The sequence below is a fragment of the Conger conger genome, chromosome 7, assembly GCF_963514075.1.
Source record: "Conger conger chromosome 7, fConCon1.1, whole genome shotgun sequence".
In the NCBI taxonomy this organism is placed as follows: domain Eukaryota; kingdom Metazoa; phylum Chordata; class Actinopteri; order Anguilliformes; family Congridae; genus Conger; species Conger conger.
Window position 1 is genome coordinate 45,191,025 of NC_083766.1, and position 22,482 is coordinate 45,213,506.

The 22,482-nt window shown below is 40.0% G+C and overlaps 1 protein-coding gene across 3 annotated transcripts in view; it reads left to right on the plus strand.

Annotated features, from left to right (window-relative positions):
- Positions 1-22,482, plus strand: part of arhgap42a (Rho GTPase activating protein 42a) — a 130,696-nt gene that overhangs the window by 77,254 nt on the left and 30,960 nt on the right. For all 3 annotated transcript variants that reach the window (XR_009709219.1, XM_061250149.1, XM_061250150.1), the window contains 13 exons: positions 1,559-1,637; positions 3,666-3,705; positions 9,204-9,266; positions 9,549-9,623; positions 10,068-10,152; positions 10,442-10,500; positions 10,838-10,943; positions 12,419-12,578; positions 14,028-14,178; positions 14,552-14,968; positions 16,247-16,403; positions 17,737-17,799; positions 19,624-19,703. Coding sequence is in view for 2 of the 3 variants with exons in the window: in XM_061250149.1 (XP_061106133.1) it covers positions 1,559-1,637; positions 3,666-3,705; positions 9,204-9,266; positions 9,549-9,623; positions 10,068-10,152; positions 10,442-10,500; positions 10,838-10,943; positions 12,419-12,578; positions 14,028-14,178; positions 14,552-14,968; positions 16,247-16,403; positions 17,737-17,799; positions 19,624-19,703 (1,535 nt within the window). In the remaining variant the exon portion in view is untranslated. The remainder of the gene's footprint in view (positions 1-1,558; positions 1,638-3,665; positions 3,706-9,203; positions 9,267-9,548; positions 9,624-10,067; positions 10,153-10,441; positions 10,501-10,837; positions 10,944-12,418; positions 12,579-14,027; positions 14,179-14,551; positions 14,969-16,246; positions 16,404-17,736; positions 17,800-19,623; positions 19,704-22,482) is intronic.

Here is a 22,482-nt window from a genome sequence, read left to right on the forward strand (position 1 = left end):
TGTTGTTGTTGTTTTTTCCTTTTTTTTTTGTTTTATTTGCACACGTGTGGACTGCTAGTGTAACCACGCCCCAAGCAAAGGGAAGTGACAGTGTCATGACAGGTACTATGTCATGGTAATAACACTGTCATTCATTTTTATTTTTTTGCTGTGATGGAAGGGTGGAGGTGGAGGGGGTGGTACCTAAAAGGGTGACTTTGAGGAAAAGAAATGGTTGGGAATTTCTCACAGAAAAAGTTGACTGATTTTGACCCTAAGAATATGGGTAGGTTGGAGGCTTAATTAAATCGGTGCCATAGCCATACAGACAAAAATTGTCTCCAAGTATGAGTATTATTCTAGATTATTCTAGAGTAATTGATCCTAGATCTGCATTCATACTTAGGGATGGTCAAAGAAAACAGGCCTAGATGGTTTCTGGGAGATCTTAGCTGTCCAGCCAATTATTTGCCAAGTTCTCAAAATGGCAGTGGTCAACTTGGATCAAGCTGATAAGGCCTTTGCACAGCAGAGACCACTTTGTATGTTCTGGTATAATCCTGTAAAACATGCTCTTTCCTCAGTAAGTAGAGGAGCAGAGTGCAGCTGGTAAATGAGAGCAGCACAAATGTCTGACGCTGATGTGCTTGTGTAGTTAATTGCTCTCTTAGTACCAATAACGCAGCATGAGCCATCTGCTGCTGAACAAGCTGCACTGCGACTGGACAGTGTAGGACATTAAGCGAGAGCTCATGTCATCGCAGTGGGGAAATATGCATGGAATTCCCAGCTCAGGTGGCTTGTGTTTCCGAGGAGACAATCCTGCCTCTACTGTTCCCTTTCCCCAGGTCCTGATAGGACTATGTTGCTTTGAAGTTACAGTAAGACTACCATTACTTCACTTGTGGGAATTTTGGCACCTTGATTGAAGCTGGAAGGATATTGTTGGGGGATCAATGGTTTAATCACATCACCTAACTATGCGAGGGCCACAATGGTCATATCCGGTGGTGGGTATCATAGCATCATACTGGCTTTAATGGCACCTGGCACAAAGACATGTGCTGTGCACAGGTAGGCTGTGATGCTTACTGGACAGGGCAGCCATTTTATCTTGTATACATATATATTTTAAGTATACATATATATTTTTAAATGAATCCAAGTCGCAGGTTGTGGGGAAGATGGGCACTGAATGTGATGTGTACTCAAGTACAGTCACTTCCAGACCTGGGTCAGATATGCATGTGCAATACTTTTAGACAAGTACATTTCCTATAGATTATTGATAATATTCCGGAGATACGCCTGCTTTCACCAGTATGTATTCCAAACAAAAGTTTGGCTTTCATGTGAATGGGCTTTTTTGTTTTGCTGTAACCAACATTTTGTTGAATATTATCATTAATCCACAGGTACTTTTCTTGCATCTAAAGACTTACATATTTCAGATATGTATTTTACCCATGTCCGATCACATTCAGTTGAGATGGAAACCAATTGGGTTTGATTGTCCTGTCAGTAGCTACTGTATATTTTTTTTTTGGAGAGACAAAGAACTAAATTTTTTATTTCCCAGGCATGGCATCATCACGCTGCAGGCACTGTCTGAGTCTAACAGGCGGCTCTGGCTCGAGGCCATGGATGGCAAGGAGCCGGTAAGGAAGCATTTACCCTCATATTACCTCCAGATAACCTGCCCTTTGAGACTTTGTGTTTCCTGTGGTATTGTATTGGGCCTTGTTGTTTTCGAATGGTTAAAGATAAAAAAAAAAAATAGAACATCCAGTTTTATGACCCTCTTTTCAAATTAAAGCCTCTTTGCTACATCAACTGTTGTTTTTAATCTTGTAAGTCTTTTTGCACAGATTATAGGGTTTTTGTCAATATGTTTGTTGCATCTGTATGGTAAAATCATCCAAATAGAAAGGAAAGTTGATCTGATCTTGTCGGTGTCACCAGCAACACCACCGGCCCGAATAAAAAAAAAGGGAAAAGGCCCTGTGCAAAAGTTTGGGAACCCTGTCAGTTAGTACTTTGTAACTCCTCCGCAACTATAACAGCCTGTAAACGCTTCCTGTAGCCAGCTAAGTGTCTTTCATTTCTAGCTTTTGGAATTTTTCCCCATTCTTTCAAGCAGAGCATCTCTAGCTCAGACATGTTCTTTGGCCTCCTTGCATGTACGGCATGTTTGAGATTTCTTCAGACTTTCAATAATATTCAAGTCTGGGAACTGTGGTGGCAATTCCAAAACCTTCATCTGTCTTTCCTGGAGGTACTTTATGGTTAATTTTGGGGTATGCTTCTGATCATTATCTTGCTGAAATACCAACCTCTCTTCATCTCCAATGTCTGGACTGACCTGTGAAACATTAGCCTCTATAATTTCTCGATTCTATCTTTGGTGGTGGCCAAAAAGGGAAAATTTTGGTTTCGTCAGTCCAATGCACAGTGCTCCAAAAGGCTTCAGGCTTCTCAGGCTTCTTCTTTATTTATTTTTTTTACACATACTTCAGATGCTTCATTTTGTGTTGATGTTGTTGTTCCATTTATCTTCCATTTCCTAATAATGTTTCTGACAGTGGAAATAGGTAATAGGTAACATTCAGAGAGTTTTTGTAGCCTTCTCCTTCTTGGTGGAAATGAACCATCTTCATTCTGAAATCCTTGAAGCCCTAACGAGTAAATCACCTGGGTCTGGGCCTTACTAATCATCTTTTAACCAACTTTTGCAAAGGGCCCTTTTCCTTTTTTAGTAATTTATAAACAGTAAGAAATGTAAATAAAAAGCAATCTTGCTTTAAAATTTGCAGAAAGGTCTCATGTTTGTACCATTTAGAGTTCAGGTTTGCTTTCGAACACAAACAGATTCATTGTAACAGACATTTAAACCAGTGATGCCCAAACCTTTCCACCCCAGTGTAGGTATCCAATAAGGTATGTTTATTGTAATTGCTGTTTTATGACAGTCACTTTCTTTTATTAAAAATGTGGTGTCTGAATCATACAGGATATCACTGGTGGATAACGATGCGTTTCTTGACGGTAGACCAGCACTGATAATATTGTGTAATGTATTTCGGATGGATAGTGATTTTAGTGGGCGGCAAAAGGATTAAGCAACCCAGGTTGTGTTTTGCATTTGGGTTTATGGGTTTTTGCAGTGTTAAAAAAAGAATGCAGTGGGCTGGTATTGTTTTAACACATAATTCAGTAAAGAATGGAGACGCTATGTTTGTCTGTGTTGGTTGCGGCAGGCTGTATATAAAAAAACAATCCTTTTTGATGACTTAACTAATGGTGGATACTTTTTTATGACTATCTCTCAACTGTGTAACTGAGTCAAATACAAATTTGACATACTTAAAAAATGTGAAAAAAAAAAAAAGATAACATATACCAATGCAAATGATTTTTTTGTTTATTATTGTCAGCAGGAGTCTGTAAATGGGTTAAATAATTTATTTTTGATCCAGTTCTGATTAATATGCCGCTGTTCAACAAGCCTCATCTAGTGGAGGCTTAGAGTTGGGTAGATGTGTGGTATGGGGTCAGGTTTGACAAGGATTTCATGGGTTGAAATATTGGTGGTTGTGATAAATACATAACCTTCATTATCCTTCAAGCTAAGAATCATAACCTGCCAAATACAGGATATGTAACTGTAAATTTGCATTTCTCTTCAGATATACACCCTTCCGGCATTTCTGAGCAAGAAAGAAGAGAGTAAGTTTGCTTTTTTTAGCCATTTGTCCTACATAGTCATCCTTTGTGATTTTGAGGGGGAAAATCACAAGTTATTATCTTATTCTTATTATCTATATCTTTATTCCCATTCTGAATAGATTTCTTGTTTGGAATTAATGGAGAGAATGCAAGTCTGAGTCAAGTCTCAAGTCTCTGAGCTAGATTCCAAGTCAAGTCTCAAGTCTCCAGAATGGTGCAGCCTGAACAACAGTATGGCTATAGAAATTAATCACGATTATATGCTAATTGAAGATATAGAAACAGAAGTGTAGAAGACATATTTTGTATATGACATCAAGTGTGTGACAACTGAAGAAGCAGTATTATCACGGGCACACAGAAAGATGCTAATTTCATTTATTTATTCCTATATCAATGATCTACCATGCCAGAGCTCAAGATGGAGAAAGGCTTGCCAAAACCTCAGGTCTGGTGTGGTAGGTAATTGATATATCAATAAATAAGATAAACAAAATTACCATTTTATTTTTTAAGAACTCTGTGTGACTCAAGAGACATAATGTAGGCATTAACATGGGCTGTAATATAAGATGATGGTCAATAACAAAATATGGATATGGACACAGATTAAGCTTAATCCTGGACTAAATGCAGCTTTGTATGGATAATCAATTAAGGCTTAATCTGCATCTGTGACACAAGAATAATAATTATAACTTTATTTGTAAATGAAGTTACAAAGTGTAGAAATTTGAATCACATTGCAGTATTGATGTATTAATATACTCACATTGTAAAACTGTTTACTTTTTTACTTATCATTCAAAAAAATCTAATGAGGCTCGATATTGTTTATGCAAGAAATCGGGAGCTATGATTTTGGGACTAGATCTACATTATGATATAGGAAACTATAGGTAGCTTTTAATCTTAACATCATTTACAAACAAGCTCTCTCGAAAATCCAGTTCATATTTGTATGACACTGGAATACCAAACAATGTCCACGCAACTAGTACATAACGTCACCTAACAAGACATTCAAAATCACTCACTGTCCTGCTTGCATATCGATCTTAAAGACCATACTGAAAAGTTTTTTTTAAATAGTGCAACCCTTGATCAGGCTCCAGATCAACATCCTATTTCATGGCTGTTTTACTGAAAATGCAGCTGCTTGTGTGAACTACGTTGAGAATGAAAATGTACAGGGGTCTGTTTCCCGATAACGGTGTCTCTTAGCGCTCTACGAAGACTCTCTAAGGTATACCTTACTAAAGTTGTTTACTTTTCTACGTGTGTTCCCCAAACTATCACTTAGGTGGTTGCTTAAGGGATAGATTCTATGTGCAATGTTTCTAGGCCCATCGACTCACTCTAAGATCGATTATGCACTCCATGCAGCGACTGTTTGACTGTGTTATGAGAGAAAGTAGTGTTATTTATGAATAAAACACTGCAGGAATACTTGAAAATATTGCATTTATCACGACTGGTGGGAACATATTAAAAACTTAAAAAGACTTAAAAACGAAATTATCCAACCATAGGCTATATATAATTTTCGCCAAATTATATATATGGTTAGTGATACGGTTTGTGGCTATGCCATCTAGCAATACTACGCCTTCTTTGGCATGTCATGTTTTATTTACATTATTTTAATATCTTTGTCATAGTGCCTTAAATTACTTTGCAATCAGGGTTGATTTGGCAGAAGCACCATCACATTACTGGTGTAATTCACTATTTTCTCTGATTAGCTGAAGTTTTCAATAAAAGAGCACCAACAAGCAAAACGCACCAACAAAGATATTTTTTTTAACAAAGATATGAAAAAAAAAAAAAGCGGTCCCACACCTTCAAACGAAATGGAGATATTGTTAGACATGGCGCTGAATAAAGAAACATTATTTTCCAGTTTTAAGACTACGGTGTCCAACAAAACCAAAAAAAAAAAACTATGGTTAAACATCGCTCCAGCACACAGAGAGAGTGGGAAATCATCAGTTTTTATCATTTAAAAGGCAATTAGGCAATATGTTCAATAAAATGCAACATGCATCCTTCGTAATTTACAATTTTATTATTTGCATGACAACAGTGCCATTAATGTGGTATTTTAGTAATATTATTAGCCAACTACAACTGTAGAATTATTAGTGTACATATTGCTTAACAGATTGAGATGCAACTAAGAGCAACAGCTGATTTCAGAGGCTTGCGGTCGTAACAGTGGTGGCCACTAGTGGAGTGAGCTGACAACATCTCTAAGGTATAGCTAAGAGTGGTCCAGACCAACCTTATGAAAGTACGACGTACAGAAGGTATACTTAGCTAAGAACGGTTTGGGAAACACGGTGAAATGTTAAGGTAGAGCTTAAGGTACAACTTACGAACGATGTAGCGTTAAGAAGCCTTAAGGAAATGCACCCCTGAAGAAGTTTCTTTTAACGTTACTGTACCTTATGCTTGTGGTTCTGTAGCTTGCCTAGCTTTTCAAGATCAACAATTTGAAATGCAAGCGAACATCGCAACAACTTGGCAGTCAACAAAATAAGAAAATATGCGCTTTTTCATACTGATTCTGAACCGCATCATTTGGGCCAACACAAGGGTTTAGCTAAGTTATGTTAATACAACAGGTAACAGCAGTGGGATCAGCTCCAGTGCTGGTAAACTGACTTACCTTTCTGTATGAGTTTTCAAATGTCTGTTGAAATTTGAGGTGGTTGCTCCTGCATCTTTTATTTTAATTCTTCACATTTTGCTAGTTGCAATCATATTGTTTTGCTCGATGAGCCTGAATGATTTCAACTCAAAGGCCACAACATGCGGAACTGTAATCTTAGTGAGCTATGCTGCAAGAAATACAGCATAGGGTGTTGCTATGGTTGCTACTAAAAGGCGCATGGTGTGGCACATAAAATGACGTTGGGTGTGTTTTAACTAAGGAATGCCTTTCATGTAAATTATTGAAAAATAATCATTGGCTGTGACATTATTCACTACATCATTTTCACGATGCCATTTGGCAGACTCTTATTGTTCACGAGTCCTTATTGACGAGTCTGAGACGAGTTTCAAGTCATTTTTGGACGAGTCTGAGTCGAGTCAGGAGTCCATGTATATGCGCAGAAGTGCGACTCGAGTTCCCATCTTTGACATTTAGTTAAGGTTAAGCTAAAGGCCCGGACACACCAAACCGACGGTCGGCCATCGGACGTCGGTGGCGCCCTGTCGGCCGAGTCTTTTTCTGGTGTGTCCCGCACGCCGTCGGCGTGTTTTGGAGGGCTCCGACGCCGATTCAACATGTTGAATCGGCGTCGGAGCCCACGGAGCCGTCGATGAGAGAGAGCTCTCTGATTGGCTGTCCAGCTAGCGAATCAGTGCACGAGAAGAGAAACGGAAGCGACGAAAGCAAGCAAACGAGGAAGTCAAGAGGACACAAGACAAGTTACTGTCACTACCAGACATAATTTTCGATTAGTATTACTAAATAGCGAGAGAACAAGGAAATTGCTGCAAACTGTTTGTTGTGAGCGAGACAATGGCTGCTTCTAGGTCCAACGCAATGCAAACGCATTCCCCGGTCTTCCGGTTTCCAACTCTCCTTGTGTGGAGAGTTATTACCTCTCACGCAGGCGCAGAACGTACGTGCAACTCGGCCGATGGCGGACCGTCGTTGCGGTGTGTTCGGCACAGCCAACATTAACGACGCGTATCGACGCGAGGCGATCTTTGTCGGCGCTCCGCGGCCGACCGTCGGTTTGGTGTGTCCGGGCCTTAATACTGTAAAGTGGCCTATAGTGAGTGGAAACTGGTGTACGCAAATCGCTACATCAGCTTACTGCTAGAAACTGCAGCAAACAAACTTTTCCACACGGAAAAGACCAGTGGAAATCTTTCAGAACCAAACGGACCAGATGACATCACGCAGTACGCACCTGAGACTTTCGTGCTCTCAAGGAATACTGGCTTCAGCCGCATCCTGAGACCAACAGGGGGATTTAGGGACCACATAACTACACTTCCCATGATCCCACAGAACACTTCCTCAACAAAACCCCGGCATGATGTCTAGTTACGGTTAAGCCAATACTGTAACGGCGGGAGCAATACACTTTCACAGTATAAGAGCTAGGACAAGCATTGACCGCCCCCTTCTCTTTCTCTGCTCTTTTGCCCTTTTTACCTCTTTGCCCTTTTTGCACTCTCTTGCCTCTCCGGTAAGACTAACGCGTCTGCTTACATGCACATGCGCATAGGCAAACTTACCCTACTTAACTTTCCCGTTAGTTCAACCCCATACCTGCCCTGTGTTTGTATGTCTGTTTAATAAATATATTTTATTAAACCCGGTGTCTGTTTTGGTGTCACATTAACATGAGAGCCGAGTCAAATCAGTCTTTCAATGAACTTCCAAACTTCAGGTTATCTGTATGTTCAATCAATATTGCTTATTTTCATTAATTAATATATATATATAATAATTAATTAAATTACAAAATTTGTGGTTAGATATTTCAGATAAGTCATTTTCTGAGACTGATAACTTTTTGCAGTTATTCTGCTACATAACATTAATTGGTGCCATACATGAGGATTATTAGTACGGAACGTATGTATCAATCCTAGCAATCTACACATGTAGGTAGGGGCGTAGCCCACACAATTTGTGCACCTCGTGTGAGGACTGAGACGTATACATTTCTAATAGTCATCCTCTCTATTTCATAGAATCCCTATGTTAATTGTGGCGGCCAGTGCGAGGACCCTACACATTATATGGTGTTTGGAGGAGCAGGCTATTTGCATTAAGGAGCAGGTGTACCTGGTATAAATTCAGTGACCACTTGACTTATTAATTAGACTGTTCTCATGGTTGATTTGCTGAAGATGTTGAAGTAGATGTGCTTATAGACTGTAGCCCATCCACTTCAAGGTTCAACATTTTGTGTGTTCAGTGATGCTCTTCTGCAAAACAATAAATGTTCTTGAAGCAGTCTGTCCATTCTCCTCTGATCTCTCTTTAGCAAGTCATTTTCACCCACAGAACTGTTCACTGGGTGTTTTCCTGCACCATTCTCTGTAAGCTCTAGAGGCTGTTGTGTGTGGAATGCCGGGAGGACAGCACTTGACCACAAATGACATTCTGTGATCATCATACATTTTTTTATAAATTATACGAGCCAAGAAAATGAAATTATTGCACAAAAGCTGCATTTATTGTCATTCTTTTAATTACAGACGGGTGTAAGAAAAATAACTAAATGCCGTACCCCAATGATCAAGTGATAGGCCTGGCCAATAACACTCCCAGAACAGCAAGTGTGCATGCAGCATCACCAAATCACTTAATGTAATTACTAATCATGAATTAAAAAGAGGGACATCCAATACCATAAAAAACCTGAATTGAGAGGACGGGAGCCAAGCTGCCGTTTCTAGAGGTATTACTGCTTCAGTTTTCACCTTTTTGACCAGTGACAAGTTTGTCTCTCTGCGTTTTTCAGTGTTTCTGAATGAAGCTGGTTTTAATTTTGTGAGGAAGTGCATTCATCTAGTGGAGATGAGGGGTGAGTTGTCCCGTGCCAGTCCTTCAACCTCCCTTCATTCTCCTTTGTGGTGCGTTTGGCTGGATATTTAGATACACACAATAATTCTCTTTGCTGTTTCAACACTTTATTAAGCTGTGTAATAGTGTCAGTTAACACTGACCAATACAGAGCATTGTGAAATTGCATGTCAACTGAATAGAATGTTGAATAGAACTGAATGTTGAATAGAAGTTTATAGTCAGTGCATGGGTTTGTGGGTGTGCGTGCGGGAGTGTTTATGTTTTTGTATTTTATGTACAGGGATTAACATCATGGGACTCTACAGAATAGGAGGTGTGAACTCCAAAGTTCAGAGGCTCATGACCTCTGTGTTCAGTAAGGCAATTTTTTCATTTATGCTCAGCATAATGCACACTATGCTGTACATAACTTCGCTTTGGATAAAAGTGTCTGCTAAATAACATGTAATGTAATCTAATCGTCATGGCTGAGGACTGTAATTTATCACTAATGAGCTAGCTCAATGCAGCTATGAACTAGCTGGAGATGTAATTGTTCCCTCAGTGTATACTGACGACAGCGGTGGGAATGCATGAAAACATTCAACTATTTTATATATCAACTGTAAACAGGCCACAGCCCTTGTTTATATGTTTCAAATATGAATAACAAACTCTTTAGAATGTAAACAGGAAGCCATTTGGAGACCTGGACAGTGTTGAGTTTAGTTGATTCTGAGATTCTCAGTGAATAGTATGCAGAATTGCATCATGCACATCTCTGAAATTCACCCCATTTAACATTTTTCTCCCCATCTAGCTGCAAAAGCTCCCACAGACATGGACCTTGATCCGGATATATGGGATAACAAGACCATCACCAGTGGCTTGAAAAATTACCTTAGGTTAGTTTGCCCTCAGACGTCACACACACATCCAATCATGTAATTCATCCATTACCATCAAGCAAGACTACCTGAAGGCACCGTTGTCCAATCTGTCTTGTCTAAAACTAGGAAGTGAAAATTTAAAGTGGTTACAAATTCTTTACCTGAAAGGAGCTTTGTCTCGTTTATGTTATGCCCCTTAAGCAAACACTGGCCACAGATGAAGGTGCTGGGTGCATAAAGTCCTCACTGTATTGCTCTAATGTTAAAGCCATGAATTGTCTTCACCCTTTTTTTGTTCCACCAGATGCCTTGCGGAGCCTCTCATGACATACCGGCTTCACAAAGACTTCATAATGGCAGTCAGTAAGTTTTGAAACGACAGAGTTCATGAAACTGAGCACCCTGGAGAGGTTTTCCTTTCCTGGTGTTATGCCCTCCAGCAAAGATCTTACCCAGTCTCATTTTGCTTTGCCAAATTAATAGCTATTCATATATAAATTCTACTCCGTTAAATGTAAAATGTCTGTGTACCAGTGGTGGATGAAGTACTTCAGTAAAAGTAGAAATACCCTTGATCAAATTTTGCTTGAGTAAAAGTAGCCCGTTTCAAACCTGTATATCGCCATTGCTGCTCTAACTTCCATTTCAGCTTGTCTTTAAGGCATGGTTGCCATGTAGAACCTGATGTTTTGTATAACAGAGTCAGATGACCAGAACTACAGGGTCCGTGCTGTCCATGCCTTGGTCCACAAGATACCGGACAAGAACAAAGAGATGCTGGACATCCTGATTAAACACCTTGTCACGTAGGTGTTCTTCAATCGTGTGGGCTTTTGTCACTTGGCTATCAAAAATACCTGACTGCTTCATCAGGAAAAGAATAACACACAGTTGGTCAACACATCAGTGCAGTGCAGTGCAGTGCAATGCACTGCAGTGCAGTGCAGTAGATTGGGAATGGGATTGGAGACCAAAACCTTACGGGAGGTCTGTGCAAATGCCAAATGGGGTGTTACTGTTCTTACATTACATTAGTTTTGGCATTTGGCATTTGGCAGATCCTCTTATCCAGAGCGACATACAGTTGATTAGACTAAGCAGGAGACAATCCTCTCCTGGAGCAATGCAGGGTTAAGGGCCCAACGGCTGTGCGGATCTTATTGTGGCTACGCCGGGAATTGAACCACCGACCTTGCATGTCCCAGTCACGTACCTTAACCACTACACTACAGGCCTGTTGTCAGAATATATTTTAAGAAAATATATACTTTTGCGATGATTTTCAGGCCCACATATGACACATTCTACCCAGGAAACATGAGTCGTATGTGTCAAACTAGTGCACGGGGCTAGAACCGCAGTGTGCGTATGATCTAGGTGAGTCATCGCAAGATGCGTTTATGTCCTTAATGCATTTAAGGGTTTAAAAAAATCTGTGTTGCCGCAAGTAAAAAATATGAGTAGGCTGAATGCAATAATATGCAGATTTTAATTGCCTTTGTCCATCGCAGAAAGAGCGTGTTTGTGTTTGACTGCCAAAAAAGAGAAAATGACCTGCGGCTTCTGTGCAAGGTTGCATCTTGCATTTAATTCAAAGGACACTAGCCGCCACAGTTGGAATATGTACACATTTTGTCATGCACTGGATACACTTTTACATGGCAGCCGATAAATGGATATCGCCACACGCAGTGAAGATATTCAATGCAATAAACATGTTTTAACAGCGCTTAAGACCTGTCTCTTTCACAAAATACGGTTCATAGGCAGTCCCATTTGCTGATTGCGTAATAAGATGATAATTTCAGGCAGACTGTCCGCACCGACACACCCTCGTCACACTGCATTTTGCGCTGTGCGCTTCATGTATGGAAATTTGGCCCATTTTCTTTACTGCTCTGGCCCTTGCTACATACATTCTTTATCCTTTAAATTCCTGGACTTGCAAACACTGGGAGTTAAAAAGTTGATATCCCATTCACATCCTACAGCCCGTAACATCGGCTGAATTTGTAGTCGGATCAGTGAATGAGGAGGTGGTGACAAGGGGCCAGAACCGGTCTCTACAGTCAGGGTTTGGACTTAAATTATTATGTTTCTAATAACTTATGAATACGTCCAGTGGTGTAAAATGACCTGTAGTTTAAGGGAACATGAATTATTGACTGGTTGAGAGGGGTTCCCATTTGCAAGATCATCCTAAAGGTTAAATACCCTGCATACCATCCAGGCATGGATAAAGTGCAGTGTCATACTGACAAAAACTTTTTTTCGTGAACAGGGTGTCCAAGCACAGCCAGAGTAACCTCATGACGGTGTCAAACCTGGGAGTGATCTTCGGCCCCACGCTCATGCGCTCCCAGGAGGAGACCGTGGCAGCCATGATGAACATCAAATTCCAGAACATTGTGGTGGAGATCCTCATTGAAAACTATGAGAAGGCAAGAGGGCCCGGAAATGAACCCACACTCTACTCCATAGGCTGGGGTCTGGAGTGAAACACTGTAGCAATGATAGTAAAGCCTCAAACATACTGTAGCTTGCAGTGTTACAGGCCACATACCAGGTAATGGGTAAATTATTGCTTGTCAGTGCATTAAATAGTTTGCCTGGTCAAGTACTAGCAACAGGCTTGATGCAGTGCTGGTTACTCTTGTCTGTACATAAATTCATGAGCCTATATGAATGGTCTTTTCTAATCATAAGAATTATTCCATATTCCAGTATGTTTCCATGATCATCTTTGTAAGTACTGTGGTAATGATAGGCATGGTTAGGCTTGCTGTGTATGTTTGCATACATTTATTGTTTCATTCTTAATTTACATTGCATTGCATTCATTTAACAGACACTTTTATTCAGAGCAAGTTGTAATGTAGGATAAAACATAAGTGCATTCATCTGAATATTGTGAGCAATAGGACCAGACCTGGCTAACATTCACAGACCAGTAAAGATACAGGATTACTTTTAATGTGTATTCCTAGGTCAGGCTGTTGCTGTGTGAAAGCAGTGTGGAGTGTATTTACATGTGTGGAAAAAAAGCACCACGAAATGTCATTTATACCTGACACTGAATAAATACTGGAAAATAAACTCAAACATCAACAGCAGATGGCACTGTGTACATGACCAGGTGAAGATGATTGTAGAAAATCTTCCCCTGATCAGTTTATATGGATTAATACCTGTTTTAATACCCCATATTAAAATTATTTAGACTAAACTAATGGATTAATATTAGTTATTATTAAAATCCATCCATCCATCCATTATCTGAACCCGCTTATCCTGAACAGGGTCGCAGGGGGGCTGGAGCCTATCCCAGCATACATTGGGCGAAAGGCAGGAATACACCCTGGACAGGTCGCCAGTCCATCGCAGGGCACACACACCATTCACTCACACACCCATACCTATGGGCAATTTAGACTCTCCAATCAGCCTAACCTGCATGTCTTTGGACTGTGGGAGGAAACCGAGGTACCCGGAGGAAACCCACGCAGAAACGGGGAGAACATGCAAACTCCACACAGAAAGGCCCCGGCCGACAGGGATTCGAACCCAGGACCTCCTTGCTGTGAGGTGTATTATTAAAATATTAAAATAAAAGTGATTATTAAAAGGGATATCAACATTTTTTTTCATTCTCTTCGTCTAAACAATCCTGAACTAAAAAGTTGGATCAGTATTCATTTTTCCCCCTTCAATGTACTATTATTAAACAAAATGGTCCAGATGAATCAATATTTTTTACTTTTGATTTTTATAAATGTATATGTCAGTATTTTTTTTTTTCTCCACAACCTTAAATTGTGTAAGTGTTTTTTCTTTTCATTAAACAAAAAAAATATGAATGTGTCTTAATGTGTTCCTCCTCCTTCTCACAGATCTTTCAGGAAGCCCCTGATCCTAATGTCCCCCTGCCTCAGCCACAGCCCCGCTCCAGTTCCCGCCGGAGTAAGGCCATCTGCCTGTCTACAGGGCCCAGGAAGCCCAGGGGCCTGTACACGCCCACTCTGTGCCTGGCCGACGCGGACAGTGAGTACCTACAGCATGCGCACATTTATAAACATACAATAGTAATAACTTGCTAACTTGCATTTATATAGTGCCTTTCTCATACACAAAGTGCTTTACAGTGATGAGAGGGAAACTCGCCTCAACCACCACCACCAATGTGTAGCATCCACTTTGGTGATGCAACGGTGGCCATTTTGCTCCAGAATGCTCACCACACGGCCCTGCTCTTTGCAAGGAATGTCATGCAATCTTTAATGACCACACTGAATCAGGACCCGGTTTAAGGTCACCGACAACACAGTATACTCATCACTGCCCTAGGTGTACTAAAATATTTTTTGGTGTGTCCTTCCTCCTCTCACATGTCCTCTCTTTCTCTTGCTCCGTTCAGGCGACACGTTCAGCAGCAGCCCGGGCAGCACCCCAATGGGCAGCATCGAGTCCCTCTCCTCCCACTCCTCCGAGCAGAACAGCTTGTCCAAAATGTGCTTGTCCTCACAGCCTCCAGACATGCCCACTTCCCCCCCCCCCAATGTAGGCCCCTGCTGGCCGGCCTTGCAGGCTCCCTCTAACGGACCCAAGAGCCCCTTGAGCACCGCCAGCACCCCAGGCACCATCAGCTCACTGGGCACCACCAGCCCTGAATCCAGCTCCAAGGAGGACACCGCCAAGACGGACGGCGAATCCGGGGATGCCCAGAGTCTGTCCTCAGTCACAGCAGCGGGGAGAAGCTCCCCTGGCTCCACCAGTGCCACACCTCTCAACTGCTCTGCCGCTCCCTCCCTCCACTCTCTGCATATATCGGAAGGTACGCTCAGTCTCTCCTCTGGTCTAATTAAAACAGGCCTGACGGACGTTTGCGTTTTTAGTATTAAGAGAGGCATGGTCGTTAGATAATATCCAAACCACACTTGCATTCAAAACATGAAAATCGTCAGCCTTGTCGTTTCACCGTTCTGGGACCAATGTACATGAAAATTCTTTTGGAAATTCGAATTAATCCTGAAAATCTCCTAAAAATCCGTTTAGTAGTTTTTATTAAAAAGATGAGTAAAAATATTTTCATTTTCATAGGAGTTTTTTTTGCCCTCTTCTAAAAAAATTAAATTTCTCAGTAATCCAGTAAAATGTGATGGTAACCGGTTACTAAAACTGATGATTTGTCACATCCCTAATTTTGACCTACTTACTATTGCTATATGATGAAAACAAAGCTATGAAACACTTTGGAATCATTGTATATGAAGTTGATTAAAATGTCAGAGCATGGCACATTCACCAGTTCAACTCATTTTGCCCTCAGACCCCAGAGGGTTAATGCATTGTGTGTTGGAAGCCTTGTCAGTGCATAGGTCAAGATAATGTTTCCTGTCTTTTTCGGCTTTTGCCAATCATTATCTCTTCATTGTTTCATATTTGCACATGAAAAAAAAAACATTTGCTCATGAAATTACAACTGGAAAAAAAAAAAAATCTTCCCAAATTTTATTCTTAGACAGTAACATAATTGTATTTTTTCAGTATGTGATATAGATACTATAGATAAACATACTGTGTTTATCTTGCACAGCAATTCTGCTCATATTTATCAAGGGTGGCATTTTTTTCAGGAACTTCAGTATTTCTTTAACTTTACTGGTATCTAAGGTGTTAAAGCTGTAGCATTGATGCTTGTAGTATATATATAATTTACTTTTCAGTCGTTTAAAAATGATTACACATAGAGCAATTAAGATCTCTGGGTTAATCTCCATATCTTTTACAGAAAATCTATAATCACACATGTAATTGCTCCTGATAATAAAAAAATAATAATCTCCATTAATTGTTTTAAAAAGTCTACATTTTCCTCAGTCCCATAATAATGTACTTTAAGCACAGGACAACTAGATTTTTCTGTGAGAATGGAGATATGAAAATAAACTAACTGTAAGTGCAGTCACTGTGTTGACAAGTGTGTTCATTTGGCTCAAATAATAAGAATCTGAGCAGGGAGACCCTTGCAGGGAGTGTGTAGGTGTTGAGTTAGTGTGTTAACGAGGTGTGGATATTTGTGTCAGTTGGGTGCATTCTGTCCTCCTCCTAGGTCAGGGAAGCCACAGTGGTTCTGTTCAGAGTCTGGTGTCGCTGGACCTGAGGGACAGCCCCAAACCCCACATCCACCCCGACCTGCCCCCCAAACTGGTCAGACGCCGCAGAGTGGACGCCTCCTCCAGCAACGGCTACCAGAGACCTGGATCCATGTAAGAGCTGCAACTTAGTGCAGCGGTTATGATACTAAGGAACTGGCTGCTGATTCAAATCCCCTTTGGGGTGCTAATGTTGTAATCAACTGCTGTATACAGTGCCATGAAAAAGTATTTACCCCCTTTATGATTTCCTCTTTTATTGCATATTTGTCACTCCGAATGGTTTCAAATGTATATTACAGGGTTGTTCCTGCCATTATAAGACTTATGCGTTGTGCCTAATTGTTTTTGCCCAGCACCCTAGCCGAAAGAATGGGAAATATATATTTATAAAAATAAATAAAAAATGTACCTCATGAAAACATTTTGCCTGTATCTGTTATAATGTCTGACAGTCTCTCAATGTACATCCTCCTAGGTGGTAGATGGCTTGCAACAGGGTATCTGTTTCATTACCAGGCAGGCCAAAAAGTAGCCAAAAACATTGATTTAATGGGGCCTAAAAAAACGGCACCTGCCAGTAGGTCAATTTGACAGAATGGCACCATGTTTACCTCTGCTTTACATTTGATTACATAGTGGAAAGACTTGCCCCAGCCAGCAGGTCCGGTCTCTGGGCTGTGGATAGTCAATCCTTAGAACAGCCTCTAGAAGGCTTTAACACCACTGATTACTGGACTGCACACAAGACAGGCATCAAACCAAATGGGGTAAAAACAAGACATGTCATTTGAAGCCCGGTGAGATTTCTACTCAGTATTTTCTTTGAAAATGGAGAATAAAACATTCTAGAGGTTACATACTGTAGGTTTTATACCACCAAGGTAAGTAAATTATGAGGAATGATTCAAAAGAATAAAAAAAAATTGGTGTTAATGGAGTGGCGGCACGGATGGTGCAGTGGGTAGCACTGCCGCCTCACAGCAAGGAGGTCCTGAGTTCGAATCCCCGTCGGCCGGGGCCTCTCTGTGCGGAGTTTGCATGTTCTCCCCGTGTCTGCGTGGGTTTCCTCCGGGTACTCTGGTTTCCTCCCACAGTCCAAAGACATGCACGTTAGGCTGATTGGAGAGTCTAAATTGTCCGTAGGTATGAGTGTGTGAGTGAATGGTGTGTGTGCCCTGTGATAGACTGGCGACCTGTCCAGGGTGTATTCCTGCCTTTCGCCCAATGTATGCTGGGATAGGCTCCAGCCCCCCTGCGACCCTGATCAGGATAAGCGAGTTCAGATAATGGATGGATGGATGGATGATTCTTGGAGTCCCTTTCTTGGGGGGAAGTGGGGGCATTGAATAATTTTAGCTTCACCAAAAGGACCGTGGAAGAGCACAGTAGTATGACTCATGTTTTGAGGATGTTCTGTGCCTGATCTGCAGTGTTTCTTTTGCAGTGTCGCAGCAAGAGCCATGCTCTTTGGAAATCCTGTGATCTCACAGCCGACTCCTGCTGGGAGGTAGTCCTCTAATAATCCCTGACACACACATACAGGCTCAATGATGCAATGGACCTCATGCAAGAACATTTTGTTATTGTTATCGTAAATTTCTCTTACTTTATTCTTATGAAGGGCTCGTATGCCTTCATTGTACGTCGCTCTGGATAAGAGTGTCTGCTAAATGCCTGTAATGTATTCTGTTGGATTCAACAAACTGTTGGCCAATGAGATGAACAAGAACAAGGGACATCTTATAAACATAATGTCGGACCATTGATAAACCTTCTATTATTATCTATTACTTAAACAGTGCACTAAAAATAAGTTTCTGAAAACATTTGAGGATGAGAAATAAGCAGTGCAGTTTCTGAATTTTGATTCATAGTATTACATCTGCAATACCTAGTTTGAAAGACACAGGTGAGCTGTGCTGGCATGCATTAATCATAAATTTCATTCCTACCTGAGAAAAAATTGAAAATTGGTGAATGCGCCAAGTTCTCTTACATCACTCGTACTACCAATTTAAGAACAAATATCTGTGTATGAGTGGTTTTTGCATGAGGCTCAATGACTCTATTTACAAACATTGATATCTTTTCATCCATTTCTAGTTTAATGATTTGATGGCACGTATTGATTAAAGGAAAACATTCAGAATAACCATGAACCTGACATAGAAAGCAGTTTGTGAACAACATCAAATTAATTGCACTAAATCTATTCAACAGACAAAGACGGGCTTTGTTTTTGAAACTCACTCCCTGGTCTTATAGAGAAACGCTGCTCTCTAGTATTTCTGTGCAAATCACTATTTCTTCTTTGCCTAATGTTCCCCCATATGCCAATTTGTTGTTATTGTGTCATTTGGATACTATTGGAGACTAATCTGAGAATTGTTTTTATGAAGACACCAAACAAAAGTCAACCTAATCACCTGCTTGATTTATAACTGGATTGATTAGGACTAAGCTTGTCTCTGTGACTGAAGATGCTGTTAAAAATAATGGCATGAAATTTTTCGAAATTTCGAAAAAAGAAAAAGAGCAGTAAACAGTTTAAACTCAGTCAAATCAATATTTGTTGTAACTTCTTCTTTAAAGCTGAATAAATTATCTTCAGAACACTCTTCAGAGTGTAGGTGTCATAAGAAAATGGGCTGGCATTGTAGGTTGTTCCTAACACATTGGAGAACTTGCCAGTTCTTCTGCACTTTGGCTGTCTCACTTGCTTCTGGCTCACCAGATAAAGATAATCCCAGACAGCCTCAATCAAGTCTATTACTTAATATGTTATTGTATTTAACAAAATACAAAGAAAACTCTGTTTTTTGGAAAAGAAATGTAAACGAATGCAAAAAACATCTAAGGCCACACTTATATGTGAAAAAATCTGACTTTAGCATAGTACTGTAAATATACCACAAGGTGGTGTTGCATAACTGTTTCAGGCATTGTGGAGCAGGACCAAGATGATTTCAGTCCTTGATTTTAATTATTGAATCATGGGAAAACATATTTACATTGTCATTAATTTACTGCTATATTACTTGTAAATGTAAAATTTGCCATTTGCTAAGCTTTTAAGTACCACACAATCGTAACATTTAATCTCCGAACTCTCCTTTACATTGTGGTGATTCCATGTAAATATGATTAGAAGGGGCTGTAGAAATTTGATTGGTCAATCCATTGACTCCATTTGCCCTCTAGTAAAATGAATGGAAAAGTGTGTTCATTTGCTTATTTGTCAATGAAGGAGGACTGGGAGTATGTGCCAGCCTCTGAGTAACTCTCCTATACTATTCGCTTCTAACTGTGCTCCATCATTATTATATTGCAGAGATGCAAAGGCCATGTACTCCTGCAAGGCTGAACACAGCCATGAGCTGAGCTTCCCCCAGGGGGCAATCTTTTCAAATGGTGAGTAGCCCAGAAAAGCCAACCAACTAGCACCAAACCCCATGGCACACCGGCTTCTTGGAGTTGGTTCAGTTCAATTTGAATATGCATTTTCCACACATAGGTATAATATTACCAAAACAATCATTTATATGAGATTAAAACTAAAACTGAAAATAGACTAAAATATTACATTGACTAAATAAGGTATGTGCTCACTTTTTAAAATAACCTTAATGTCATTAATTAAAGTAGTAGTAGTAGTAGTAGTAATAATAATAATAATAATAATAATAATAATAATAATAATTATTATTATTATTAATAATAATATTAAGAATAGCCATTATTATAGCCACCTTGTGTTATGACATGCTGGGCTGCAGTAGTGTCTGTTCCACTCCCAGAAGGTTTTTCTCCCTTTTGGTCTAATGCAGAGAACTGGGAATTACATCAGTGTAACTGAGTCATAAATTGTTTTGATTGCTGGATATGCATCACAAAAAAGTACATTTAGTCTTTCCAATTCCAGAAAGACAATGGAAAAACCGACTCACAGGTGGTCACAGCAGTTGTACAATAGAGTATGCAAGCTAAAGGAACTTTACCAAAAACAACACATCTGTAGAGAGCTCCATTTCAAGCATCTAAATTGGCTTGGCTTCCAGGCATTTTTTCAGGTCATAGTCCCCTGCAGGTGAAAAGTATGTCTATTCTGAAGTCTATTCAAGAATTTTTTCTTGACTCAGCTCTGCCACAGATATAGCCAATGAATTTCATGTGTATACCACCCGATGAAAATAAATTCTAAGCCACATCCTGGCAGCTAGATGAAACAGAGTTTGCTCCATTCCAATCTTGTTCCTCTGACACAGAAACTGCTGTGGTCCAACTTGACATTTCCCAGTGTCTGCCTATTTTAGGATAACATTATGAATTGTAATTTGGCCCAAAGTATCTGGTACAGCAGAGGTTCTTATCCCTGGTCCTGCTCTCACAGTGCACAGTGACTTTCCTTCCAACCAAAATTGGTATCCTTGAACTATAACCATTACGTTCCTATAAATGACTAAATGGTGCCATTAATGAATTAATTAGGGCGGCCTGTAGCGTAGTGGTTAAGGTAAAGGACTGGGACACGCAAGGTCGGTGGTTCTAATCCTGGTGCAGCCACAATAAGACCGCACAGCCGTTGGGCCCTTGAGCAAGGCCCTTAACCCTGCATTGCTCCAGGGGAGGATTGTCTCCTGCTTAGTCTAATCAACTGTACGTCGCTCTGGATAAGAGCGTCTGCCAAATGCCAATAATGTAATGTAATGTAATGTAATTACTAAATTAATGACATGATTATTTGCACTCTTTATGACATTATTTATCAGAAATAGATATACAGCTATTAATTTTCAAGTCTTTTAATCAGATCAGTTCTCAAACAAATGTTAAACGTCATAGTTTTGTCAGTGGTTGATAAGATTACCTCTCAATTTTCTGTAATGTGCTGTGGCAATTGATTACTTTTGAAAGAGGTTGCATCTTGCAACTGATGGACCTACAGCTCAAATCAGTAGCCCACTTGACACTCTAAACTGAACCATTTGCAGACTAAGAAAATGCAAATGGTATTTGGCCAAACATGCATGTGTTTTTCCGTTGAAGCAAATTGTGTCTTCGGTAACAAACAGATGAGCATAAAGGGGTTAATACGGGACCACAGTTGGGAACCCACCACGTTCAGTGATTCTTGGTTATTTTCTGGTGTGCTTTGCATGTGTCTCTTATCTGTATTCTGGTTTTCCTACTTTTTGGCTTATGGTTTACTTTTTGGCTTATGGCAATAATTTAAGAAGAACAGCCTGACCTTTCTGGATATGTGCCTGTATCCATAATTAAAATGTCAGTGAATAAGAAGTGCAAACATTGTGTTCTTTTGTTTTCGGGGAAATTAACACGCTCACTATATATGTTTCTTCTATTGAAAATAGCTCAATTTGAACCTTAATATGTCACTCATTTTAAATCCAATCTCGATGCCATTTTGCAGGTCTACTACAATGACAACGGGCTTGCCAATTGATTTTGGTATAGCTACGTTGTGCCATTTCTGTGTTTATTTCTGAATAAAATATTTGGGAAAAAACATTTCCTGAGCAAAAATAACTTAATAAATAATAATAATTTACATCCAACGGATACCAGCACAAGACCACTCATTATGTTGGTAATTCTGAGGCATACATAACTCTTGACTACATTTTATAAAATTTTAATTTGGCCTCAAAATAAAAAATTTTGACAATGAAGTGTCCATAGACTTAACATGGGTAGACACAATGCTCACGTGAATGACGCTAATATAAAGTTCTAAATGTACATGAGACTGTTATGTTCAGTAATGTTATCATATGCAGGTAGTAGCTAGATGACATTACATAGCACAGGAACATTAGGCTAGCAGCAACCAGTCTCACTGATTGGCCAAAAAGAGACCAGGTAGGTCAGTGTATGGTGCATAAACAGAAAACGTACAGCTAAATCGCCAGCTATGTTAGTTTATTAGGCTAGTCATAAACCGCAACAAAGTGAGTTCATTAGGCTAGCCAGCTAGCTCTGACATTAGCGACACGGAAAATGGCTGTGGCAATGTTAATGCAAGCTAGCAAGCCTGGGCTCTGTACAAAAATATTTCATGAATGGCCGTATTGTCTTCCTGGTTGTCTAACTTCACATTACACATGGCCATTGTATTACGCATTAGTCATCTTATATGTAATAAAATTATAATCCAAATCGATTTACAGTT